Below are 27,556 nucleotides of genomic sequence, written 5' to 3'. Positions count from 1 at the left end.
TTAAATAACAGTAGAAACCCTCCAAAACCAAAATGAGATATAATTCATCTTATTCTTTAATCCTGTGTGATACAGTCACCCTTGTTGTCTTTTCCCACTACATATTTTATTCTAATATGTAATATTAGATCACCAACTTGGAACCTAGCATTCACTAACTATTTCTTGAATAAATGACTCTGATGCTATAGTTTCTTGATGTAGATTCAATTTAACAGTTAGCAGCAAATAAAAGGAGTAAAGTAAAAGTGAAACTGAAAATACATATAATTGCAAAGTTTAATAATCATCAGAATCATGTTTTAAAATATACTTCACTAGTTTGGCCTACTGCATGGCAAAGGCAAAACTAGCTATAATGGAATCAGACCAGTGTCTTTTTCTTTCGCCAGTGTTAGACTCATTCACCTAAAATGCCCTAAGGCTTGTTTTTTTTTAACTAAAGAAAATTTAATATTATGGTCTAGTTATTTGAAATTAGCTGTAGCGTGTTGTATCTCTGGGTGTTTTAAAGAAATCAATGTATTGAAATTGTAGTTCAGAAAGCAACAGCCAAGAAGTAATTTCAGTGGTGAGCATTTTTTAAAGTTAGGATTCTTGGTATTTTAGCTATGCATATAAGAAAATAATGCTTTAATTGAGAGTTTTTTATTTTGTACAGTGTATACCCATTATTTTAAAGCTTTCAAGTTTTTAGCTGAAATATTTCAACCAGCTCAGCCTTAAACATAAATGTGTATTAAGCATTGTAATTTAACTTCCTTTATTACAGTGCAGTTTTAAGCCTTATTTTTAACTCATATATCAAATACAGATTTGATCAGGTTCAAGTTAACGGATTGTACCTATATTCTTTTCTGTGATACATTTTCTCAAAATAGCTACATGAAATATACTTCATATTTTAGAATTGATCCAAATTGTATTTAAATTTTAAGTTACTAATAGTGACTTTTGATCCAAGAGTATTTCTGATTTAAAGTACTATTTGTGAAATATTAAAATTATATAGAAATTAAATTAAAATTATAGAGGAAGTGATGAGATTCACATTGAACTCTTACCTATTGGTATCTGTCTGTTTTGAGCAAAGTACCCTGTCAGATATGTGAATGGCAGAAAATATACACCTATAATCAGGCTTATACATACGTATAAAACGCTCTTAACTTTTTTTATCAGATGAGTACAAACTGTATAGAATTCCTTGTGACTCTTTATAATTTCTGCTGCAATCATAACATTGTGTAAATCAACCTTTCATTTATTTTATCAGCTCCTTAACATTTTAACAGATGTAGTAATCCTGAAAATGTAATAGTATATTAGGAAAACAAAATTTTAAAATATATATATACATTTAAGTTTGGCTTTCTTTACCGATTTCATCAGCTACTGAAAAAAATCTAAGCAATTCGTCTACCAGTAATATGGTTCTTGTTTTTTTTTTTTCCTTTCCTTATTCTTTTTTCTTTTAGGACCCCAAACGTCATTTGGAGGAACATGTGGATGTACTTATGACTTCAAATATTGTCCAGTGTTTAGCAGCTATGTTGGATACTGTTGTATTTAAATAAAGTAATGGAAAAAGCTTTTAGTGATACTTTCAGTGTATACTGTTGTTCCTAATGCTCAAAATCAAGGGACCTCTGAAGGTGTATTTGGTTAAAAGTAAGACATCTGGCATCATTTGCAGCACTGTAACACCTTCAGTCTCCATTGTGCAATTACTTCTGTTTCTTTAGTCAGGGTCTTTGCAGATTCCAAAGTTGTATAAGAATACATCAAAGTGGACAAATTTTGTTAAGATCCCATTTAATATTTGAAGAAATCAGTAACACAAATATATTTTGATTGTTGCTTACAAAATAAAATACATTTACAATCTATGTCTCCTGAGGTCTTTTTGGCACTGGGTGGAATTGACAGAATAACATTTGACAGTGCTCTAGAAATCTCACACAAAGATATGTTTCCCTTTGCAATTTAAAATAACACAAAACATCAGTATGATAACAAAACTTCACAAATGTAAAATGACTGCCATTAATGAGTGGCTACCTCATTAGTGAGTAACCCAGGAAAATGTTGACATATTAAAAGTATTTGTCACAAGTTAATATTGTATACTCAATATCTTGTTAACACATTATACTTCCAGTATTTCAGATAAGTAATATAAGAAGAAAAGGGAGGCAATTTAAATTTAGACTTCTATGATTTTCTTTTTAAAGGGTACATTCCACCAACAATGTTGAGATTGTCTGGGAGTTAGTTGCCTGCTGCATACTTCACTAGACTTTAGCTGAGACAGCTGTAGAAGGTGTGTAATGTCTTCAAAGCAAAATGAGAAATGGAGCCATAATGTGAATTTAATATCTTGAGTACATAAGCAATAAGTTTGTCACTGTTTTCTCTCAAATTAACTGAGAACGACCCAGTTTCCTGATAAAGACAAAAATTTGACTAATGGCAGTTTTCAGAGATATTTCAACCTGTTTCTAACTTGATGTACATAAGTAATTGTTCTCATTAGTACTCATTCATGGGATAGTACACTACCAGGTGCTCCAAGAAATGGGCAAAAAGTGTGGAGACAAATAACATTTAATTCTGTCTCTCCCTTTGTGACAATATGGTAAAAATGTTTCTAAGGCTTCATTAAAGGGGAGTTTACTTGGGGATTTAGAATTGAGACTTAGCCTCTGCTGGAGGTGGTATGAATAATATGATGAACCAAATTACTGTCCTGTTTGAATAATCCTAGGCTTTCCTTGGTAGCCTAATGAAAAGTTGCTAGAAACTTAAGTGAAAATGGCTTAAATTCCCAGTATGTTTTACAGTCTTATTTTTGGCCAAATTACTGTCCTGTTTGAATAATCCTAGGCTTTCCTTGGTAGCCTAATGAAAAGTTGCTAGAAACTTAAGTGAAAATGGCTTAAATTCCCAGTATGTTTCACAGTCTTATTTTTGGTGGAATAAGAGGTATTTTGAGCATTTCTTGATTGTCCTGTGGTTTCTTCTTTTAAAGACAGTGATGGTATATTTTATGTAGGACATGTAATATGTATTAATTGTTGGGATTATAACAGCTAACCATTTACAATTAAAATACAAGAGTTGAAGTTAGTAGAAGTTTTCCTTTTGCCTGCTTTAAACTTGTGTGCAAGCTGGTTTTTTTTTTTGATACATGATTTTCCCCCATACATAAATAAGGTTCTGTGACTTCTTTCACAGATACTGTTCATGAGAGCTACTCAAGATTTTTTTGGTACAATATGCCCTCAGAAGAAGGTCTGAGTAATCCAAGGGCTGTTCTCAACATTCCATTTGAAACTTTTTTTTCTTTCTCTTTCACTTTAGTCCCCTGAAAAAAAGCTCCTGAGTGAATAAAATGAATGAGAAGGCTTATACAAGGCCTGCCTTTTGTTCTTACTTGATCACCTCATCTTCCTGGACTTCCCACAGTCATATACCACGTTCTCCCACTTGATTCATGTTGGAGACATTCAAAACCTTACCAAAATCCCTTCTAGCAAAAAACCTGAATTTTTATAGATTTGGAGTCCATCAAAATGAGGATGCCCAAAGAAGAGGCTCTGTGAACACCTTTGTCTTGGAATGCACAGCTCCTTCAGCAGCAGCAGCAGCCTGATGGTCTAGGCAGGCATTGGAACAACTTATTTAACCATAAGCTCTATAAGCCAGTTCAGGTGTGTGTGTATACTGCTGCTACTGCTGCTAAGTCGCTTCAGTCGTGTCCGACTCTGTGCGACCCCATAGACGGCAGCCCACCCGGCTCCCCCGTCCCTGGGATTCTCCAGGCAAGAACACTGGAGTGGGTTGCCATTTCCTTCTCCAATGTGTATACATGTGTGCTTATATGAGCACATATATGGATTTGCTGCACTAGAACCAAAACTTAGCTCAGATGTCCTGCTTTCTTCTTAGACTAGTATGGGGGCATCGAAAACTCCAGCCTCACTATTCAGTGTGATCTGCTTGGACCAGGAGCACCTGGGTCTTCTTGCATACAGACCTACTGAGTCAAAATCAAGAATCCTGGTGTGGGTCATATGCACTTTTAAAGTTTGAGAAGCCCAGCTCTACAGAAGTATGAGTCAAAAGAGCAGATGTGCTGATCCTGAGAAAAACCTTAGTTTTCCTTAAGCATCCATATTAAAGGCATAAACCTGTATGGAGGAATCATTGAATGCAGTCCTGATTATCCGAGTGTTCCTGTTCATCTTCTAATCCAACGCCTTAAAAACTGAGGAAGGTGCACTCTCCCTCTTCTAAACTTTAACATGTCATTTTAGCATTCTTCATTTTTTAAAAAAGCCAACTCAGGGTACTAGGAATAAAAAAACCTGACAAAGAGCCCAGGTAGAGTCTCTCCTTTTTTGCTGCACACTTAAGGCTCTGTTCCACTGAGGGAGAGGGAGGTGGGCAACCTTGGAAACAGTGGAAAGAAAGGCATTCGGGGACGAAGAAGTTAATGAAAGGAGAAAGCAACAGTAGGCAAAACAGGGCAAAAGGCTCTCAGGAGAAATGGAGGTAGAGGTAAGAGGCAAAAAAAAAAACAAAACACATCAATAATGTCATAGCCACGGTCCCTTCCCCCACCTCCCAACACCTTAGTAATTAAGCCCCTGCTTGTTTATGGAGCTTCTTAAAGGAAAATGGGGTCTGGCTGTATTTTTCTCCCAGAAAACTATCTCAGCTTGAGTCTGGGACATCTGGTCGTCAATCCTTCCAGCCCTGGGCCGCCCGCGTCGGACCTTGCTTGCGGCGCCGTGGTGGAGGCCACAGCTGATGCCCTCTGCGGCCGAGGCGCCCGAACCGCCACGGGGGCGCAGTCCGGGCTGGACGCTGACCGCTGGGCCCACCCAGGCGGCGCTCTCCAAATGCGCCCGCGTAGGCACAGTTCGAGTCTGGCAACCCCTCGCTATCAAGAGCAGGACCTACCCAGTGTCCCCGGCGCCCTTTCCCTCCGGGAGTGGCGGGGGCTTGGGGAAGGCAGATACACTCCCGGAGGAAGACACGAGCTCCACCGGGCGGAGGCGCCCAGGCCTAGCCTCCGGCACGTAAAGAGCGTGTCCCCCTGGGGTACGCGCCAGCCGCCGCGCTCCCCGGGTATCCGGGCGGCTCCCCCTCGCGATCGCCAGGGTACTGGGGAGCCTACTCTCGGGCCGCTTAGAGACCTTAGACAATAGAGCCGGAGCAAGGCGGCTGGCCTAGGGCCGAGCGCCGAGCGCGGGGGTGGCTTCTCCCGCCGCCGGCCCCAGTGGTGACCCGCGTGGAGCCGGCCCGCCAGCCAGCTCGGGGGCCGAGCCGTGCTCCGGTGCTGCGCTCCTCCTCCTGGTTCCCGCGCGGCTCGGCCGTCCTGCAAAAGCCACAGGAGGGCAGACTGACGGGTGCCGGCCACGCGAAGCAGCTTTGGGCGGTGAACCCTCTGCTGCTCTTGGCTCTCTGGTTCGGGCGGAGACTGAATTGCTCCGTGGAGCCAGTACCAGGAGATCTCTTCTTACACCTCGGGGTTGCTTTGGGCCTCGTGCTATCTATTTGTGCCAACATCCTTTCAAACTGGTTCTTTTCTCTATCCCTCTTTAAATTTTTTCTCATTTTAAAATTATTGGCATTGATTCTTTTTCTCCCCTCCAGATTATATAAACATCACACACACACACACACACACACACACACACACACACACGAGTCTTCCATAAAGATCACTGCGTTGACACCACTTCCACTCTGTCTCCCCAGATCAGCGCTTCTAGCGAACCCATTTGCGCGAGGACTCGGCCCTCTCTTTTCCTGGCGAGGCTTTTGAACCTGTCGCCAAGGCCGTACCTCGGAGAGAAGGAAGTGCAGTGGGACGTGAGGGATGCGTGGCGCCTGCCCCCAGTTAGATGCTCTTCAGATAATCTGCGACCAAGCTCGCTGATTAAATATTTAGGAAAGACCTCGTAAACATCACTGCAAATACATTAAGGCACTTCAACCCGAGAGCTTATGATTATTTCAAAACTTAAAAAGGAGATCATTGATTGTCACTGTTTCTGTGCTCAACCAAGAAACCGAATCTTCCCGAGGTGGGTGGATGGGGTGGCTGAATTGCTTGCTTTTCTCCACCGCGACTCCCCCTTCCCGCTCACTTTCATGGCTGTGGCGCTCAGTAGCAGTGATTTATTTATTTCTGTATGGAGTTAAAAGGGTGTGAGTTGGTGGGGGTGTTCGTTGAGGACACGCAGGACCTGATCACAAAAGACTGGCTCAGGTGTCTTGTGCTTCTGTATTAACTGGAAAAGACAGACTCTGGAACTTTTACAGGGCGAGAAGAGGCCACCGGCTCGCGCTTTGTATACTTTGCACTTGAAATCGTTACATTCAACTGAATATTTGGCTCATTCAGATCCGAAAAGTCTCGGAGCATCGTCGAATTTCCTCCTCCGCCCCTCAGCTCCAAACGAGGGGGAGGGGGAAGGTAGGAAATGTTTAGTAAATTGCACATCTTTGAATCTTCCTAAAGCAGTGGTCACAAAGCTTAAAGGTGACACAACAGTGCTCACGTAAAAGCAACACACATTCCCCACCCCCCTAAACCAACAATAAAATCATCCCCTTCAATTTGCCATGATCACTGCGACCAGGAGCCAGGTGATTATCCTAATTAATGTCTATCTAATTAAATTACTGTCAGCAGTTAACCAATGGCAGGAGCCGTTTCATCGGCTGCACAAGCAGCAAGATCAAAAGTGAGCCTTTTCTGATTGCTGCATAGTGTCAATTGGCCAATCTCTTCTCCCAGGGAAAAAAAAAAGTAAATCAAACCTTTGAGAAGCATTTGCTGGTTGAAGTGCTTTCTGTCTAGTGAGGGGGTCTGTGGATTTCTAGTTTATGATAAATAGGACTTTAAAAACCAGGGACAGGAGGGCGAGTGTTCTGGTTCTAGAGCTATGCAGCTGGAGCACTGCCTTTCTCCTTCTATCATGCTCTCCAAGAAATTTCTCAATGTGAGCAGCAGCTACCCACATTCAGGCGGATCTGAGCTTGTCTTGCACGATCATCCCATTATCTCGACCACTGACAACCTGGAGAGAAGTTCACCTTTGAAAAAAATTACCAGGGGGATGACGAATCAGTCAGATACAGACAATTTTCCTGACTCCAAGGACTCACCAGGGGACGTCCAGAGAAGTAAACTCTCTCCTGTCTTGGACGGGGTCTCTGAGCTTCGTCACAGTTTCGATGGCTCTGCTGCAGATCGCTACCTCCTCTCTCAGTCCAGCCAGCCACAGTCTGCGGCCACTGCTCCCAGTGCCATGTTCCCGTACCCCGGCCAGCACGGACCGGCTCACCCCGCCTTCTCCATCGGCAGCCCCAGCCGCTACATGGCCCACCACCCGGTCATCACCAACGGAGCCTACAACAGCCTCCTGTCCAACTCCTCACCGCAGGGCTACCCCACCGCCGGCTACCCCTACCCACAGCAGTACGGCCACTCCTACCAAGGAGCCCCGTTCTACCAGTTCTCCTCCACACAGCCCGGGCTGGTGCCCGGCAAAGCGCAGGTGTACCTGTGCAACAGGCCCCTTTGGCTGAAATTTCACCGGCACCAAACGGAGATGATCATCACCAAACAGGGAAGGTAATGCTACATTCTTGGCTGCCGCTGCTCCAGGCGCGGCCGGGGGGCATGTGAACCCGGGCAGTGACCGCCGCGGCAGCGAGGATTTGGGGTCGGGAGCGGAGTGGAAGGCGCTCTGGCGCGTCCTAGAGTTGGCTGGTGTTGGAAAAACGGAAAGTGGAAGGTATAACCACCGCGGTGATGTCGGGGAGCGGGGCGGGAGGGGGGGTTCCCGCTCTAGAAAGGTGGTCGGAGAGCCAGTCAGTGGCCGGAGAAAGGAGAGAGAGAGAGGGGGAGAGCCCTGGCCTGTGGCCGGGAGATGGGAGGGACACATCAATGCCGGATACACCGACAGGTGGAGATTCGGGTCGCCAACCTCGCTTTCCACCTGGGCAGTGATACCTGCCGACTCCCCATTCCAGTTCATCCGCCGATCTCCCAGACTTCAGTCTCTTCTTTTTCTCCCCCACCACCCATTTTCCAACCCAGCAAACGTTCGTTCAACGATGCTGAGAGAATAAGTTTTGCTTTGCTATCTGGCGCCGCGCTTCTTGCATTTAATCTTTAACATTTATGTTTTTTCCCCCTTGTTGTCTCCCCCCTCCCTAATTTAAATAGGCGCATGTTTCCTTTTTTAAGTTTTAACATTTCTGGTCTCGATCCCACGGCTCATTACAATATTTTTGTGGATGTGATTTTGGCGGATCCCAATCACTGGAGGTTTCAAGGAGGCAAATGGGTTCCTTGCGGCAAAGCGGACACCAATGTGCAAGGCAAGTCCTTCCAATTAACACGTCTTCCTGACACTTATTTAGGTGAGAATGATTAATTAAAGCCTTTGTGGACTGGCTCGAGCGACTTTTAAAACGATCGGCCAATGACTTCTAAAAGGAAACTAGGAGGATAGGGGGAGAGACTGAGCGACGAGAAGGGGGAGGATTATGCAAAAGCTATTTTAATCATTCCCAGTTAATAGGAAGAAAGCGCGGCCTTAAAAAAAGCCCCAGCTAATGGGCCTTACAGTGGAATAAGGGGTGTATGTCTGTGTATGTGTGTGTGTGTCCTACGTGGTGAGGAGTTGGAACTGGGCAATGCCCCGGGCACATGTAAACAACTTGTCTCTTTCTCTAGGAAATCGGGTCTATATGCATCCGGATTCCCCTAACACGGGGGCTCACTGGATGCGTCAAGAAATCTCTTTTGGAAAATTAAAACTTACAAACAACAAAGGAGCGTCAAACAACAATGGGCAGGTCAGTGGTTCAAGCGTTCATTTTTCTCTCTCTCACACACACACTCACTTATACACACTCGTTCCTGCCTAAGATCCAGTTCATCACTTTAAATTAACATGAGGAACGACACATGTTTCTTTGCTTCATTAAAAAGAGTTTTTAAAAATTCTATTTCCGTCCTCCCAAATTATACTAAACAATCTACAAAGTTGCTCTTGTCCCCCTCTTCCCCCCTCCCTCGCCCAATTCCCGAGTTCCCAACCTTCACAAGTACAAATATTTGGTTGATTTTGAGAAGGAAACGCGTAGGATCTGCAGATTGTGAAAATCTTTGTTGCTCCTTAAAGGAGAACTGGGAGAAGGGCCCTGAGGATTGGGCGGTCGGGTTCGGTTTTCCTCTGGTGCTCGGGCGTTGCGTGCTCCAGGGGAACCAGGGCAGGTCTGCTTCCGCCAGCCAGTCACCAGCCGGGCGAGGCCCGCGATCCGTTTCCCGGGGCGGCGGGCTCCTGGCAGACTCCACACGGCCCGCGGCTCACAGCCGCCTGCACGCAGACCGCATTAACGTGCCGCCGGGCGCTTCCCTTTCTTTCCGCCGGACAGATGGTGGTTTTGCAGTCCTTGCACAAGTACCAGCCCCGCCTGCATGTAGTGGAAGTGAACGAGGACGGCACGGAGGACACCAGCCAGCCCGGCCGCGTGCAGACGTTCACTTTTCCAGAGACTCAATTCATCGCCGTCACTGCCTACCAGAACACCGATGTAAGGAGGCCTGGGGCTGGGCGCGCGGCGGGCGGCGGGCGGCGGGCGGCGCAGGCTTCCCCCGGCCCGCGGCGGTACCCGGGGCCGTCCCCGGCTCGGGCACTAACATCTGCCACAGCTGTCTCTGCTATGCCTTTTAGGAGTAGGGCTAGGGGCCTGCTGGGCACCTGCCATGTATACCTAACCGGTGGGAAAACGCTTCCTATTCGTCTCCGACGCGGGTCACACGGGCCACCTTCAAGCTGACCAGGATTTCTAGAGCCTCTTGGGAATTTTGTTTTAGTTTTCAAACATCCGTTTCAGGGTGATCGAAAGAAACGTACATTCATGATTTAAAAACTAAAATAAATCAAATTACTGGGGACTATGGAGTGAGCTTCCTAGCACTCATTTGCAAGTTTGCAAAAACTTATTTTACTACTGTTGATTTGACTACTAGAAGTGATAATGTTTCTTTTAAAACAGGAAAATATCATAAATGAAAGATATGCATTTATTTGCAATCAAAACTGATTTCAAGATGCAACTTGTGGGTTCTTCAAGTTGTGTATCAGAAGCGACTAACTAAAAAATATGATGAAGCATTTAAGATAGGCAACATTTTTTAGGAATGAATTCAAGTGCCCCTTAAAAATTTTTGCCTGAGTAAGTGCATTTACATAACAAGCATTTTTAAAAATGAGCATTTTGAACCAGTTTAGGACACATGGGAGAGCTAATGGAAAGCTATACTTCAGTTTTAGTCACCATTAATTTAAACATAACTTTCATCATACTTTTTTCCCCTTTCCACCTATTCCCTCAAAAATTTCATTTAGGGAAACCTTGCTATTTAATGAAATTGTAGGCCTTTAGCCCCTGTAAAAAGTGGCAGATGACATATTCTTAAACACCCAATCTGCTGTATAAAAAGTAAAATTATATTAATCTTTTTTTCTCTTTTCCAGATTACACAACTGAAAATAGATCACAATCCCTTTGCTAAAGGATTTCGGGATAATTATGATACGTAAGTAGTTTTGCACCTTTCTTCTCAAATTTGTGGAATTGGGCTTTGGGTCAAAGGTGGATTGTTTTGTACAAGGCTTTTGGAAGCTATAAAGTGTGAAGACAAAGTTGTTTTTGGGGTTTTCCCTTTCTTTTTTGACGGCTCCTCTTCCCTCTGGTGACCTGGCTTGGTACTTCTGCGTTTTGGGTCAAAGGTTTCCTCCACCTACTTTTAGCTTTCATATGAATTACAAAGTTGTTGGCGGGGACCCTGGGGCTGGCTGGCTGGGGAAGCTGCCCTGGTTCCCGGGTGCGGGAGTTGTGTGTGGTGCTGCAGATGCTCAGCTCAGATTGTCTGTGTCTGAAACCGCCCGATTCTGCCTGAAAGTGCATGTGGCTCTGGCAGTTGTTACAGTCTCCTTGGCATATGTGACTTTTATTTACCCATTTCCAAGTTTTGTGTAATAGCTTTTCCTGTGCAAGTTTACCATGGACTGAATAAAAATGTGCACCCATTACAGGCAAGTTCACGAGCACAGCTGATGGTGCAGTCATTTCAGGCTTTGGGAAGGACCCAGGTGCTGTTGCAGTGTATTATTTATGCTTTGAAAGAAAAATATTTCCTCTTTTATCGTTTGTATCTAGGTGTGTTTTAATTAAATGTGCTGCTTTCCTTTTCTCCAGGCCTCCCTTACCTATCTCCATTTCTTGTCTATCAAAATGCTGTCCTCTGGGGGCAACAGTAGGTGTAAACTGAACCCTTCCTGGGCTTGTTCTGGCTTTCTCTCGCTCAGAGCCCAGGTACAGTGCAGAGGAGTTCACAAAGAGTTATATGGCAAGATCTAAATCTGGACTGTGGGGATCCCTTCACTTTTCTCTGACCATAGAAGGAAAGGATACATTAATTTTAATTTTATGGCTTGCATTAAGGGTTGGGGCTAGAACTACACAGTTGAAGCTATCTTTGATTAGGAATAGATTAAATCTGTGGAGGAGACAAGTGGCTCTCTCCAGGTAGATACCAAACTTCCCTCCTGATATTTTTATAACAAATTGAAGAGAATCATCGACAGTTATACACTATCACTGTACAATTAGTTATACACTATATAGTTATACACTATAACTGTCACGTGTATCCCTCAAAAGTGATCCAGAGGAACTGATCCAAATCATCAGTATGATTCCCCAGGAAAAAAAAAAAAAAGAAAAACTTGGCTACTCTAGTCCTTCCTCACAATCTAAAAAGGTGGGCTCAGCACGGTGGAAAGCGTGTGGCCCAGGAGACCAGATATACTGGTCTCTGTACTAGGGGGGTCTAGTAGATTTTGAGCTTTTAATTCTGCTGTGAACATCTGTTCCAAAGCATTTTATTTTGCACAAATCAATTCGGTAATCCCAAGTGGGTTGGGGCCTGGATGGCCATATAAACTGTATCTTTTGCAGATTGTTTTTTTTTTTTTATTTTCCTTTTAAAAATATTGTGGTGGTAAACAGAGAAGATATTTGCACCTTGCTGGTTATGTTCCCTTCCTGCCTCCCTCTACTTGTTCTCATTTGAGACTGGAATTAAGTTTCAGGAGGGAAATTTTGTTCAGTCAGCAAACTGCATGCGAGCAGCCACAGCATAACCCTCATCTGTCCCTCTTCTGGCTGACTTCTGTTGGAAAAGCCACTTCCGTTTGATTCTTAAATCACTATGTATTTATCATAAAAAGCTTCTTTAGCTATACAAATGGCTATCTTATTAGAGATTTATGGCTTAGAGTAGAATGGTTTTTGCAACTCTCTCTCTTTCCACCTTACGTTGGTTATTGGGGCCTGGCTCACTTTTGGAGAAACAGGGAGAGCAATAAAGAGTTCAGGGGGACCAGGGTGTTTGCTTGGCCACTCACCAGGGAATTTCCTCCCCAAAGTATTGAGGTCTGACAAGACTGAGGCTCTCTTTCAAAACAGTCTGTTGATTAAAGATTAAAACATTTATGTGTGGGATAAAAAAAAAGGGAGGCATGTGTGTGATGTGTATGAGAAAATAAGTCTACCAATCTTGATCCAGTCTCTGGTTCCTTCTCAATTCTAATGGGATCTTATAGGCCCCTGTGGGGCCTAGAGTGAACCTTTGATTATCTTATCTAAGGTAATTGCCAGTAACACAATCACTGTCTGTGGTTGGGCAAGTTATTTAACTTTCCTTTGACTCAATTTCTTCATCTGTAAGGTAGGATAATAATGGTACCTAACTTGGAAAACTGTGATGGTTAAATAATGATCTGTACAGACCTAGACAAGGGTGCCTGGAACATAGTCAAGTTGTATAAGGATGAGCTGTTAACCAGTGGGAGATTCTTGGCGGAGGTTGATAATTGTACTTTTAAGAGTTTGCCCACATTTTTTTTCCTTTTTTTAACCAGTAACAAATCAAAAGCTGGGGAGAGACGCTCAAAGAATACTTTTCCTTTGTAAAATAATTTTACTGATTGATGACTTTATTTCCACGTAGTAATTCTAGTTTGTATGGTTGGCGGGGTGGGGGTGCGGGGGTGATTATAGGAACACACAGGGGAAAACAATAGACAGTAAGTACCATGGAGGCTTCCAGCAGTAACCCTCGGGTCTCAGAAGACTGTACAGGGCCAGTCTGATGCTCAGTACTAGAGGGGTCCCCGCGTGTGTGTCAGATGGAAGAAAGTGGTCTTGAAAGGGTGGAGTGGGTAACCGGTTTAGAAATTTCACTCAGAAACTCTCACCGCAGAAGAAAGGCCCACTGGGGCAAATGCCACCTGAGCCCCTGGGCAGATCTGCCTCAATGTGCGCACATATATTGGAGAAGTGGGTGAGCATCCCCTGCTGTGCTCTTCTCTCGGCCCTCTGTGCACTTGCTGAGAGCGCAAGAGAGGAGGGAAGCCTTCCTCTTCATCTGTATCAGCTTTAGGTCCCTGAAGGGACAAATCGGTTCCTTTATAATTCCACGATTTATTCTGGAGAGGATGCAAGTCTGTGACCTTTTGTCTGTCTCTATCTTGGACGGCAGGTTACATGTGGAGAGTGTGGGGGTGGGCGACCAGGGGTGGTCTTCTCTTTAGCGCCCCCGAAAGGACCTTGCGCCACCCTTCGGTTCTCTCTCTCTCCCTCCTTCGCAGGATCTACACCGGCTGCGACATGGACCGCCTGACCCCCTCGCCCAACGACTCCCCGCGCTCGCAGATTGTGCCCGGGGCCCGCTACGCCATGGCCGGCTCTTTCCTGCAGGACCAGTTCGTGAGCAACTACGCCAAGGCCCGTTTCCACCCGGGCGCGGGCGCCGGCCCGGGGCCGGGCACGGACCGCAGCGTGCCGCACACCAACGGGCTGCTGTCGCCGCAGCAGGCCGAGGACCCGGGCGCGCCGTCGCCGCAGCGCTGGTTTGTGACTCCGGCCAACAACAGGCTGGACTTCGCCGCCTCGGCCTACGACACAGCTACGGACTTCGCGGGCAACGCGGCCACGCTGCTCTCATACGCGGCGGCGGGCGTGAAGGCGCTGCCTCTGCAGGCGGCTGGCTGCACGGGTCGCCCGCTCGGCTACTACGCCGACCCGTCGGGCTGGGGCGCGCGCAGCCCACCGCAGTACTGCGGCGCCAAGTCGGGCTCGGTGCTGCCCTGCTGGCCCAACAGCGCCGCGGCCGCCGCGCGCATGGCCGGCGCCAACCCCTACCTGGGCGAGGAGGCCGAGGGCCTGGCCGCCGAGCGCTCGCCGCTGCCGCCGGGCGCCGCCGAGGACGCCAAGCCCAAGGACCTGTCCGACTCCAGCTGGATCGAGACGCCCTCCTCTATCAAGTCCATCGACTCGAGCGACTCGGGGATTTACGAGCAGGCCAAACGGAGGCGAATCTCGCCCGCCGACACGCCGGTGTCCGAGAGCTCGTCCCCACTCAAGAGCGAGGTGCTGGCCCAGCGGGACTGCGAGAAGAACTGCGCCAAGGACATAGGCGGCTACTACGGCTTCTACTCGCACAGCTAGGCCGGCCCTGCCCGCCCTGGCCCCGCGCCCCACCGCGGCCCGGCCCCTGCCGGCTCTTCGCGCCTCTCCCCCTGCGCCTCCTGCTCACGCCCCACCTCGCGCACTCCCTCAGTTTATTTGACCCTCGAACACCGTCTGCAGCGAATTAGTACAGGTCTCCTGAGTGTGATTTTAACCTTTTTTTTTTTTTTTGCACAGCAGTTTCTGCAGTTAGCGCACCGACCTACAACTTGGCTGTAAACCTTTTTGGTTTGCCTACTTACTCTCCTTCTGTGAAGTTATCATAACAGTTCCCCTCCCCCTCGTCTTTTTCTCACCCTCTCCTTGTCTTTCTCCTCATGAAACTCTTCACCTTTAGGAGACCTGGGCAGTCCTGTCAGGCAGCAGCGATTCCGACCCGCCAAGTCTCGGCCTCCCCATTAACCGTAGGATGTTGACTGTAGAACCTGGACCCACCCAGCGCGTCCTTTCTTATCCCCGAGTGGATGGATGGATGGATGGTAGGGATGTTAATAATTCTAGTGGAACAAAGCCTGTGAAATGACTGTATATAGTGTTAATTTATTGTAACGAATGGCTAGTTTTTATTCATTGTCAAGGCACAAAACCAGTTCACGCTTAAACTTTCTCATTCATTTCTTTTCCTTTTCCTCCAACTCCCCCTGCCCCTGAAAATGTTTTCTTGTGAGATTATTAACAGTAATCTAAGAGGCTCTGGAAACTCGAAAGACTAGATAATGAAGAGTTTCTCACTTCTCCTCAATCCACTGCATGAAATAACTACCCTGTGCCCTACTGCACACAAATAGCTAAGGAGAATCTGACAAACACCTGTAAAGGATAGGTGTCTGTTCATAGGCAAGTCGATTAAGTGGCATGATGCCTGCAAAGCAAAGTTAACGAGTTACATGTTTTTTCCCCCTTCCTTCTAAATAGAATAGCTCGACATCAGCAATATTATTTTGCCTTATTTGTTTTTCCCCAAAGTGCCAAATCCATTACTGGTCTGTGCAGGTGCCAAATATGCTGACAAACTGTTTCTGAATATCTTTCAGTTCCCCCCTCCACCTTTATATGCTGTAAATCTTTGTAATGAATATTCTACTAATGATATAGATGACTGAATTGTTGGTTAACTATAGTGTAGTCTAGTGAAGATGAATTGTGTGAGTTGTATATTTTGCTGCATTTTAGTTTTGAAAATGATTTCCCCGCCACCTAGAACAGCTGAAATTTGACTTCCTTGGGAAAACACTAGCATTAATGCAAATAAGACTGTTTATTCCCCCCTCTAAGTCTTGTTATATTTGATAAGGAGCACTGATCCCCCTGAAAATAGATTAGTAGAATTTCTAATGTTGTGTAGCAAACCTATACTTTTTTTTTTGTATTTTAAAATTAATGTGAAATATGCATCATACACAATACTCAATCTAGATTCCAGTCCATTGGGGGGATTTTTTTTCCTAATAGGAATTCAGGGTCTAAACGTGTGTATATTTTGGCTCTTCTGTAAATCTAATGTTGTGATTTTTATATTTGTTTCGTTTTGTCTGTGAACTGAATAATTTATACAAGGACACACTCCATTGAGAAACGTTTTGTTTTTTGCTCGTTTGTATCGTCTGTGTATAACAAGTAAAATAAATCTGGTAAAACTCTATGGTGTTTGAAAGCAGTTTACAGTTTGAAAATTTAATTAGAGGTGATTATTTTTAAGGGCTGAGGAAGAATAGCCTGTCTCTACTCCAGTATGGGGCAGTCTATGTAGTGGGAACTACATCCCATTTTCCTCTTAAATTTGTTAATATACCACTACCAGTAATTACTTTTTTCTGTCTTATTTACAACTACTTAGTTCCCTGTGAGTCGAGTTCACTTTGTTACACTCGTTTTTTTTTTCTTCAGGAAAATGTACATGCTTCCTTATATCTGCAAGTAGGAAATACTATGAGCAGGAAATGGAGGGTCCTTCATAAGAAATTGAGTATTTCTTGAAATTTCACCAAGTCAAGAGGGAGGCTTTGGGCAAGAGAAGAGTGTAATGTAAATGCTTGTCAAAATAGGCTGTTGACCGCAGCTTTAGGCAGATGTTGAAAATTCTGGTCTTTAAATACAAGGCCTTGGAGTTGAGTGGTGAATCCGTAAATGAAAACACAGAATGGCCTACATTTCTTGAGTGGATTATTTTGGGGGGATAGGGAGGGGTTGGAGTAGGGAAAGTACTCATAGAGCAAACTCATGAAAGGTCGATATTTAACCACTGAGCTTAAAACTTGCTTTAGGAGGTATATGTGGGGCATCACTCCATCTCTTGTACAGTGGATTTCCTGCGCCCATCTTGCCCAAGCCAAGTCCCCATCCCTTGAGAAAAAATGCAGAAATGTGGATATTCCAGCTGGGAGGGGGCTAGTTGCGTCTTAGTCAAGGGGTCCACAGAGCTCTCTTTTACTCTTATCTCCAGAGAAAGGAGACCCAAGAAAGGTGGAAAATGGTCCAGCATTCTTGTTTGGCCTAGGCCAGTCTCAGGTTATGGGGCGAAATTTACCACCACCCAGAGACGGTCCTGTATCCCCTTTGCAATTTGACAGATGCAGAGAGGCGTCAAAGTACCAATTAAAATGAAAACTGGAGGGGGGAACAAAACCGATTCGCCTTCATTGGGTAATTTGGCCACTAGACGGCGTTCCGCCGAGTTTTGTCTGCCACAGAGAAAAGCGCTGACTGATTTTCCTTTGTGTTTGTTTCTTCCGGATCACACCTAAGAACTAAACAAGAGGACAAAAAGTACAGAACAGGGGGCCTGCGTGGCGAGTGAAGTGGAGCGGTGTATTCCTGTAATCATCCCCTGGCCCTGCACTCCTGCGACCTCGGTGCCAGCGAGCGGGAGGCGCACGTGCAGTCGGGAGGCCCGGGGGCGCCCAGGCCGAGGGCGAGGGGCTGCGGAGCCGCTAAGGGTTCCGAGGAGTGAGCCTGGAGGTCGGAGTGCGGCGCCGGGCCAGGCCCGCCGCCCTCGGGCCAGAGTCACCGCGAGCAAAGGAGTCGTTGTCATGTGCGGAAACGAAGCTTAGATGCCGAGGATAGATTTCACAGGAACGTAGTGCCTTGTACTGAAAGACGCACTTAGCTGCTATTAGGAAGTACTTAAAAAAATTGGGGAGGTCGTTTCCCTTGCAGCTCTGCACCATCTGCTGTGTGGACTGAGTCAGCGTGAGGTAAATTTGCAGCTCCGCGCTCCTCTCGGAGGCAGTGTGCTTTCCTGTCCCTTTCAAGCATGATCGTTTCTCCTGGCTTCCAAGGAGTCTTGGGTGTCTAGTGAAGTGCCACTGTCAGTGTGTCTGAGAAGCTGCTGCTGTTTCAAGGAAATCAGAGTGTTTTGGGGGAGGGCCTCCGGGAACCAGAGTTCGCGTCCCGGGTTAGGTTTCGAGTTGCCTTTTTATCTCCCTGATGGTAGGAGTCAGGGTAGGGACGGAGAAGGATGACGAATCCTCCCCGTAAACTGCAGATTTTCTGTTTTCAAAAGTGGCTTTTCAAAAAGAGAAAGGAAGAAAAAAAAAGACGAGCGTGCGGCTCTTTATTCTGGCTCAAGCCTTCCCGCCACTCGCGTCGCGCGCCATCTTAACTCCTTGCCCACCAGCAGCTTGGGGCCGAGCGCGGCGGGCCGGCGCCGCTGGAGCCCAGAGATGCTGAGCCCTAGGTGCCTCACCTTGGGGCCGAAGCCGCGGGGTCAGGGCAGCCGACTGGCGGGCACTGAGCGCGCTGTGATCGAAGGCATTCGGGAGCCCAGGCCGGCGGGGACGGACGTCCGCACGAGCTCGGCCGGCCGTGCGGCGGCTCCGAAGGCCTGGTCCCGCCGCTGAGCCTGGGCCCAGGCTCTCTGGCTTCGCCGTTGGGTGGGCGCGCTGCTCTCTTCTGGCTCTTCCGGCCGCGGGTTCCAGGCCGCGAGTCCAGATAGGGATCCAGGCCGCGGGTCTAGACAGGGGGCCCAGCGAAGGTCCAGACCTGGAGTCCAGGCTGTTCTCCTGTTCCTTCAAGAGCCTGGTCCAGCGTGGCTCCCGGCCTTGCCTCTAGCCTTGGGTGCGGCCCTCCTGCGCATGTGGCTCCGCCAGAACCAAGCCAGGCAACCTACTAGGATTTAGGACATGGAAGCCTTTTTAGGTCTTGGGGAAATGTACTGGGTTTGTTTCAAAAAATCAGGTCGTTTCTGACTCTTCAGGACTGACTTACATCCCCTGAACTCTTAAAATGTTGTAATTTAGGGTCTACAGAGAACTTTATGAACCTTCTTTCCTCCTGCACTTAAATTTTCTTATAAAAAGAAAAATTTTCCTGCTGTTAAAACTGGTTTACTTATGATCCACTTTGTGTGTGTGTGTGTGATGTTAAGTATCTATTCTTTTAGTACTGACGCCTTCAGGGATGTTGTACTTTCTGTTTAGGGTGCAGGCTTGAAAAAAAGCCGTGTTAAATAGAGGTCGTTACATTCCTGAAGAATTTAAAATGCATTGTAGCAATATTTGGGCAAGGTATTTGTGTCCATAGTGATTTTATAAAATACTCTGCTTGTCCTCTGGTGCAACACCCTTTCTGTCTGTGTATGAGTTCTTTTATCATGTATATGTTTTAGCCATGGAGATAGGAAAAAATCACAGAGCTTATGATCTTGTGTGAAAACAGACCAGTCTAGGTCCCCCAAGGGAAACAGTAACAATTATTTTTATTTTTAGAATTAAAAAAAAAAAAACTTACTTTGAAGAAGTCAGCAGCTTTAAAGACCAATGATAAGCATTCAATTTTTAAGATATTTAATTTACTCTGGTGTGTGGGCAATTGCTTGGTTAATTTTAATATTTTAAAGAGTAAATGTTCTTCTTAATATCAGTAGAATCAATCTTTTAAAAGGTGGCTGAGAATTTTTAAGCAAGTTGAATCTGTATGATTTGTTGAATTTACAATCTGAGTGCAAGATTTCCTTTTGGGCAGTTAGATTTTCTTTTGCCACAACAAGATACGTTTCTCAAGGAAGACAGAGACAAAGTAGGCAGGATTTTAGACATTGCATTATACTTGATTTAATGTTGTTGCTTTGAGATTTGTGTCTTCCTGGTTCTGGTCTTCAGCTTGTAAATTAGGTTGCAGCATATTTAAAAATATATTCACTTGAAAGAAAACCCCACTGCTTTCACAATAAAGTAAACTTGATGGTGTACAAGTCACTGGTCTCATCTGAGATGATTATATCTGCCTTGCATGTATTTTACACCCACAGTATGGTTTGCAGCGGTGTTCAAGGCATAGCGTGAAAAATTTGATTTGAATAGTTCCATTAAAGCAATGGAAAAAAAAAAACATGGCTTAATAGACCTTCTAGTGATAGCTCCCCCTCTTACTATGCTAACTCTGAAATAAATATGTGATCTAGTATTAGGAACATGGCATTTAGAAGAACCTTGCTGGTAATATTTAATTTAATAAACATACAAACTGTGACATTATTAGTGCGATGAAGCTTGTACCACAAGCTGATTCTTTCAGGTTGTTTGACCTATTACTTATCACTAGATTCCTTATAAACATATGCTGTGATTTATAACTGGAATTTTATATTAAAATTATTTTGAATTTTAACTATGAAAATACCTGCAGGCCAAGGTACTCATTATATATATATATATATATATATATATATATATATATATAAATCATTTATACTTGTATATCTTGGCAGACCTGAGGAGGAGGAAGAGGGAATTTATGAAGGGAGAGCATCTCTAGGGCTATATCTCTGGTTATTTTAGCTAATATAGTTATTTTGTTCAACTACTAGTAGGAAAAAATATAAGATTAAGTTTTGGGGCAAGAGTTATACTTATTTAGTATATATATGTGTTGCCTGGGAAATCTCATGGACAGAGGAGCTTAGTGGGCTATAGTCCATGGGGTTGCAAAAGAGTTGGACATGACTTAGTGACTAAATAACAACAACAAAAGCATGTCTTATATATGTGTGTTATATATGTATTCAGATACACACTTAAGTTTCAAGAAATGTCAAATTAATGGAACTTTCTGCTTGAAAGGATCTTCCTAACTCACATTTCAACTTTTAAGATGTATTTGTCTTTTATTTTGTCATTCCTAGTATGAAGGGGAAGGCATTTTTCAATCTTAGGATAATTCAGAAGCAATTTTTTGGTTCTCGGTTAATTCAGTCTCATCTTAAAAGTTCAAATTTAGCAAAGCACATGTTCCCTTGTTCATGCCAAGTGTGATAAAAACTAGTCGAAAAATAAAACTATTGCAAACAAGTAGAGCGCTGCACTTCACTGCATTCTGTACAGGCCACATCATTTCTAGGTCTGATGTCACTGCCTACTGGGCTGCCATTTGTGGGTACAAGTAAGGCAGCCTTTGAAAGTTGATAGAAGGTACTAGTGTTCCAGATATGTGTGTCTGAACTGTGTTTGTGTGTTTTGAATATCCTTTTTGAATAGTGACATGCACACTTGCAAGCATTCAAACATTTGCCATCTTCTGTCAACAAAAGGTTATTCTTTATAGGCTCCAGGATGTTTTTCTCACTCTGCATTGGGAGCTCTTTTCTTTATATCTAAATCAGCAAAATCATCTCTCCCACTTTGTAATATACTCAAATTCTAGACTATTCTGTGTAATTATAACTTCTTAATAGTTTAATCTTTCTGTTTACAATATTAGGCTACCACATATATATTTTAACATCCTTGAACTTCAATGGATGAAATACATGTTATACAGATTCAGTTTAGGCCATCTGCAATCGTCAGTGATATTTTATGAGAGTTTCTCAGTTGTTATATAGATTTCTATTACTTTGAGTAGCTCACTCAGGAATTTACAAAAGGTGAAACTGTTATTTCAAATAAAAAATGTTTCAAAGGTGGTTAGTACTTTTATAGACTGATTTGTTTATTTACCTAAAATTTTATGATTTTGGATGTAATTTTGTCAGATAATAGTAATGTTTACTACTCGGCACCATCCTGAGAAAATAGAAGCTGTAATTAGGACTTACCCTTTCCTTTCACAGTTTACCTACCACAGAATGCTATATATTTTGTTCAAATGAAACTTTTTCCTACCTCTGTCTTGATTTGCTATGTATATATGTGTTTAATATATATGTATATACATTAATGACTGCATTCTAAATAATTTTTAGAACTCACTCACCTTTGGGATTGACTCTTACTTAATACTCACATTCTACTTTGTTCCTATGAAGAAAGTCAAAGAAACATACTGACTTCCTCCTCAACAAATTTGTTCTTTCCTCCTCCAACTCTGCTGTCTTTCTGACACTCATTTTGCCCTTGTTGACTCTCTTGCCAACAACTTTTTTAAAAAAACTTACTCTTCCTTCTCACGCTACCACCCTAAACCTGAATCTTGATAAAATCTATGCCTGATTCATCGGTTAGTTTATTTCAGATCAAAATTTTTATGCTTTTCCCAAAAGCAGTTGTGAAGTTTTCAGGACAATATCAGATACAATTTGTCTTTTTTATTTAGCTTCTCCCCCATTGGGTTTTATTTTTTTTTAATTTTGTGCTTTTTTGTCTATTTATTTCTAATCACTTCTCTCAATATTCACTTTATTATCTGGGCTTTTTTGTGAAAGGCCAATATTTTTCTTTTATTGGTATTTCTGTGTTCTTTATCTTGACATTCTTAGCTATGTGAGGCACTCCATTTTCCCCTGCTTTCTTTTGTACTTCAGACCCATCTTTCAATGCTTTCTTTGATCCTTTTCAATTCAGCTTCCTCATTTGCACAGACATTAAAATCTTTCTTACTACATTTACCAGTGTGCCCTTAACCAAATGTAATGACCTTGTTACAGACTAATCTTGATTGTCTTAGCTGTTTAAAAATCATAATTAGCCCTTTGGGTGATTCAGAATCACAGATTCTGCAACTCCTTCACTTTCCCTTCCTTCCTCCAGCTTTTCTTTCATGGGTCTCAATGCTTGTTTGTTTGTTTATGCAGTTCCTAGGTTTCTATAGGTTTGCTCTTCACAGGGTGTGCCCTCAAATACCTCTTCTAAGGAAACTTGCTGGACATGTGTTATGTATGGCAGAAAGAGGTGGGAAAAAGATCTAGTACTAGTTTTCCTAATATATACCTTCCACCCATTGCTCAACAACCTTCACCTACTTCATGGTTTCTTATTTCATATAGCCTGATACATTTTAATTGACATTCTAAATCTTTCTATTTGTCCTTCCTTGAATCATCTGATATAGATTCATGTTCTCTTGCCCTTAAGTTGAATGTGATGAAGATTAAAATGTATTTAAAAGATTTAATTTTTCTTATTTAATATTAACATAGCCCATTAAGGAGATGGGAACGTGAAGTGTATGTGCCAGAACCATTAAGGAGGAAGCCTTTTTTTAAAAAAAATGGCTATACAATTATGTGTACTATATCTTATTAATGACATCACTATCAGCCCTTTCTCTGCATAGTTACAAGAAATAAAGTACCAAACCGAAGAGGTTCAGGCCTTACAGATCATGAGAAACAGTTCTACATGCATCACCATTTTTTAGGAAACTCTTTGCTCCAGAGTTTAAAGTTACATAGATTTTTAATTTCATTTTCAATTCTTTTTGCAGATTCTTTACAGTAATCCTTAAAAATATAAATGTGTTAATCTCTGTGTGTCTGTGTATGACGCCATAATGAAACTGGAGAACAAGAACATAAAATCGAGAATAGTGAGTGGGAATTTCTGACAGTCCTTTCATCCTGCAGTCCTAGATACTGTCATAATTGTGTGCTTTTTTGAGGATCTCTTATTGGAGCCTGAATACTTAATAATCTCCTATCTATGAAAATAATTCTATACCTGTGAGCACTAGAGTCAAGAGCCTTTAAATTTATTACTTAATTTGCACACAGTACACTTTCCATTTGAGTACAAAGTTTGCGTGAATGTCACCATATCAATGGAATGTTCTCATAAGATGACTGAAAATCTGTAGTTGTTGTCAAGGCAATTTAGTGTGTGAAATACCTGCCTTAAATTTGTTTTGTAAATATAGGTTTCAGAGGAACCTGACTCTTAAGGTGCAGTAGAAAACACTGGACACAAGACATTTTATTTTTATGATTTTCAGTATCCTCATTTGTAAAATGAAGCGATAAACAAATCTGTAAGTATCTTCCAGTTATATAAAGAACTTTGCTTTTTTGTGGACCTCTGATTTTCTATGCAGTTTGAGTTCACATGTTCTAAGCTACAGTAGAACAATCTCTAGGGCAGTGGCTTTTAAAGTTTTTAAACTGTGAGTCACAGTAATAAATGGGTCTTCTCTGGTGGCTCAGTAGGTAAAGAATCTGCCTGCAATTCAGGAGATCCCGGTTTTATCCCTGGGTTGGGAAGATATCCTGCAGTAGGAAATGGCAACTCACGGTGATATTCTTGCCTGGAAAATCCCATGGACAGAGAAGCCTGGAGGGCCATAGTCCATAGAGTTGCTAGAGTCAACGTGACTTGGCGACTAAACCATCACCACAGTAATAAATAAATACTCACACAAGTTTCACAAAACATTTTCCTTTACTGTATTCAACACTCTGATATTTTTTCTTTTATGTTCAACTTCTTTGAAAAGAACTTTAGCTATGACCTAGTAAATTTGACAGTGACTTGAGGTTTGAGAAACATTGCCTTAGTGATGGTGTTAACTTTACTAGTGTGTAATGTCCTGTTTCCTCTTATATCTATTTTAATATTTCTTTTCTAGAATGTCAGATTATATATATTAGCAAAATAGAATCACTTTTTAATAACCTACTTGAATATATGTTATAAAGGATGTTTTGATATAAAAATCAAGAGACTTGTCATTTACAATATTCTTTCCATTATTATCTGCAATTAAAAAATTAAGTTCTTTCTCTTTGAGATTGCTAAACTTTATTTAAAACTTAACTTTTTTTATTTTTTGGCATTTAACAATTCTCTCTCTCTCCAATACACAATGGAGAAGGAAATGGCAACCCACTCCAGTATTCTTGCCTGGAGAATTCCCATGGATGGAGGAGCCTGGCAGTCTATAGTCTGTGGGGTTGCAGAGAGTCAGACACGACTGAGTAACTTCACAAGCAAGCCAATACACAAACATACTTACTGTAAGCATATTGATTTATTGAAATCAAAGTCACTTCTAATCTTTGAAATAAACAGGCCCATATCTGCTGGTGTGGTTCTTTGTAGGAACTACCTCTTGCCCTTTTTTGACATGGATGGAGGAAGAGGCTGTCAGCATCTCATACCTTTATATCAGTGTTTTCACATTTGAATCATCAAGGGAACTTTTAGAAATTCTGTTTTCTGGGTTTGCATTCCATCCCAAATAAATCAGAGTATGAGTGTTTGGTGGTCAGAACTAGGCAGTAGTGTTTTTAAAAGATTGCTTGGTGATTCCAATGTGCAGCAAAATCTGGAACCACTCTTGTAGGATTTTTTGTTTGTTTTTATTAAAATGAAAGAAAAGGTAGAACGTTTTTCTTTTTTAAATTTAACAGCTATTAATCACAGTGGCAAACTATCTGTCCATTGTAATTTCATACCTAGGGACTCTGGGATGGTAACTTTCCTAAAAATAGAAGTAAGTTCATAAGAGTTTAACTATTTTCAAATGACTTTTTTTTTTTTTTTTTTTAATAAAACACTGTGATGGTATGGTCATGTTTTAGAACAGGCAGTTTTTCACCTTGACTGTAAGAGAAGAGCAACCTGGAAAATACAGTCTTCTCAATTACTATGTAGAAGAAGCATTTGTACTTCCCCTCCAGCTTATCACGATTAAAACGTGGTGATCAGTGCTGTCTCTGGAACCTCTACAGACATCCATAAGGTAGCTTTTCTCCAGATATACTGAAATTGGAAGGTTGTCCGGAAGTACTGCATGTTTGACATCTGATAGCATTCTCAAAAGAATAAATGCCACAGTATTGAGAATAGTTCTAATCCATGGAACAAATGCAGGATTCGAGGGGAGGAATTCAGTATAGCCATGCCAGCCATTTATCATATTTCTGTGCAGTTATAGAGGGATTACCTCCAAAATGTACTAGATGGAAAAATTTCTTACCCTTAATATAGGCCAGATACAAGCAGCTTATTTAGATAGCTTCATAGTTCATGGCAACCTCCCAAGTCATTCATTTTTAAGTGGTTGCATCCATTTGAGTCATGATGAGAACATCACCCAGCAAACTGAGTCATAAGTTACTTTACATATTTGAGAAGTTGTATTCTGTATATTGCAATAGAAATATCACCTAAATTTTGTATTTTTGTTTCATTCAGATTCAGAATCCACAAAAGTATGGAAGGTTATTATTTTCTGTTATTGTCTTTAGGAATAGTAAGTTTGAATTGAGCTGTTTGGGTTTACATAATATTTATATATTGGAGCTGCTGCTGCTGCTGCTGCTGCTAAGTCACTTCAGTTGTGTCCGACTCTTTGCGACCCCATAGACGGCAGCCCACCAGGCTCCCCCTTCCCTGGGATTCTCCAGGCAAGAATACTGGAGTGGGTTGCCATTTCCTTCTCCAGTGCATGAAAGGGAAAAGTGAAAGTGAAGTCGCTCAGTCATGTCCGACTCTTAGCGACCCCATGGACTGTAGCCTACCAGGCTCCTCCGTCCATGGGATTTTCCAGGCAAGAGTACTGGAGTGGGGTGCCATTGCCTTCTCCGATATATTGGAGCATTATATCATAACCAGCAGATAAGATGAAATCTGTTCATTTACTGAGAAATGTAATTTAGGATATATAAATTCATCAGCTCTAGGACAAAAAATATTAAAACTCAGAAGGTTAAAAGGAAAAAGCTTGGTTAAATATATTTTGGGTTTCCTAAACTTAAAGTATTAGAAAAATTATAGTTTTTGTTATATACAAACAATGCAATTTGTCAGTCTTTAGAAATCTGCAGGTTCTGGGATTTAAAAATAAAAGAGAACCACAGCAATGGGGAAAGTTAAAGTTATTGATTCTACTTATTTTTTTACACTGCCTACTACCCACCTCTCCAAATGCAATATTTCATCTGTGCTAGAATTAAGTATTTATTAATGTTCAAGAACTAGGCAGTCATCTGACCATGCCTTATTATAGCTCACTCCTAAATTTAGAAGTGTTTCCAGATTGAAAAATGGTAAAGGGAATAGAGAACAAATGCACAGTTTTTAGTTTACTCCTTGTTTTGGATTTTATATATTTTTTGAAGCTAGATTTTATTATCCTAATCAGACTGTATTGAGCTTTTTAAGAGACTGAGGTAAAATTGTGTTAGAATTTTTTGAGATCTGAAGGTTATATTTGTATAAATATATTTCTTTTGTTTAATTGGCATACTTTCTAGAAATGATATATAGTCAATTTTTAAAAATTCAGACGTTTCCTATTTCTGAATTATCTGTGTACGTTGCTTCTCACTTGCTTCCATCTGCCAGTCTTTTGATTACTTTTACTCCTTATTTTTACTCGATAACAAAAAAGGGAAGTTTATGGTAAAAAATGAAATCTGTTTATCAGTGAATGCAATTTGGCAAGAAGGAGGATACAAATATTTCTAAAATGAAATCTTCAGACTAATGGATTTTATTTATTCTTGCTCTTTTTGCAGTCTTAAACTACAATTAAAGGTTTTATTTTTATTGAAAACTGAAAGCAACACTGTAATAGTTCATTTCATAGAAATCCTAGTGAATATGTACTTCAAGAGTGAGCTCTTTAACATGAATGCCTGAACCAAAGCTCAGGATTTCTCTACCATTATTTCAAAAGCCTCCCTGATAGATCTCCAGACCAGTTGTCTGAATACTCCTCTTTTTTCTCTATGGATTGCCAGTTGAAAGATAAATTATAATGGACGATG

General features: G+C 42.5%; 3 protein-coding genes across 7 annotated transcripts in view; all 3 read left to right on the top strand.

Moving 5' to 3' along the window:
* Window positions 1–1,889, top strand: part of PSMD14 (proteasome 26S subunit, non-ATPase 14) — a 101,469-nt gene extending 99,580 nt beyond the window's left edge. For all 5 annotated transcript variants that reach the window (XM_081581613.1, XM_081581615.1, XM_081581614.1 and 2 more), the window contains one exon: window positions 1,479–1,889. In XM_081581613.1, the coding sequence (XP_081437739.1) occupies window positions 1,479–1,577 (99 nt within the window). In that variant the 3' untranslated portion in view covers window positions 1,578–1,889. The remainder of the gene's footprint in view (window positions 1–1,478) is intronic.
* A 5,073-nt stretch (window positions 1,890–6,962) lies between these two features.
* Window positions 6,963–16,274, top strand: TBR1 (T-box brain transcription factor 1). The gene is made up of 6 exons (XM_081581610.1): window positions 6,963–7,654; window positions 8,252–8,406; window positions 8,765–8,886; window positions 9,469–9,627; window positions 10,575–10,636; window positions 13,755–16,274. Exons 1-6 carry the CDS (start codon window positions 6,963–6,965, stop codon window positions 14,611–14,613), a joined length of 2,049 nt encoding a protein of 682 aa, XP_081437736.1. The 3' UTR covers window positions 14,614–16,274.
* Window positions 16,275–17,291: 1,017 nt separating this feature from the next.
* Window positions 17,292–27,556, top strand: part of SLC4A10 (solute carrier family 4 member 10) — a 450,611-nt gene continuing 440,346 nt past the window's right edge. The window contains exon 1 of the mRNA XM_081581599.1: window positions 17,292–17,828. The gene's annotated coding sequence lies outside the window, so the exon portion shown is untranslated. The remainder of the gene's footprint in view (window positions 17,829–27,556) is intronic.

This window comes from Giraffa tippelskirchi, chromosome 3 (assembly GCF_054371585.1).
Source record: "Giraffa tippelskirchi isolate mGirTip1 chromosome 3, T2T-mGirTip1v1.2.pri, whole genome shotgun sequence".
Taxonomy (NCBI): Eukaryota; Metazoa; Chordata; class Mammalia; order Artiodactyla; family Giraffidae; genus Giraffa; species Giraffa tippelskirchi.
Note: the sequence above shows the minus strand (reverse complement) of the source record. Positions and strands in the feature narration are given on the sequence as shown.

Excerpts from the sequence above, each read along its gene's own strand:
- TBR1 (XM_081581610.1), top strand. The coding sequence starts at position 6,963 with ATGCAGCTGGAGCACTGCCTTTCTCCTTCTATCATGCTCTCCAAGAAA. Across the intron at positions 8,407-8,764 it reads AGCGGACACCAATGTGCAAG|GAAATCGGGTCTATATGCAT; the intron begins GCAAGTCCTTCC and ends CTCTTTCTCTAG. Across the intron at positions 10,637-13,754 it reads TTTCGGGATAATTATGATAC|GATCTACACCGGCTGCGACA; the intron begins GTAAGTAGTTTT and ends CCTCCTTCGCAG.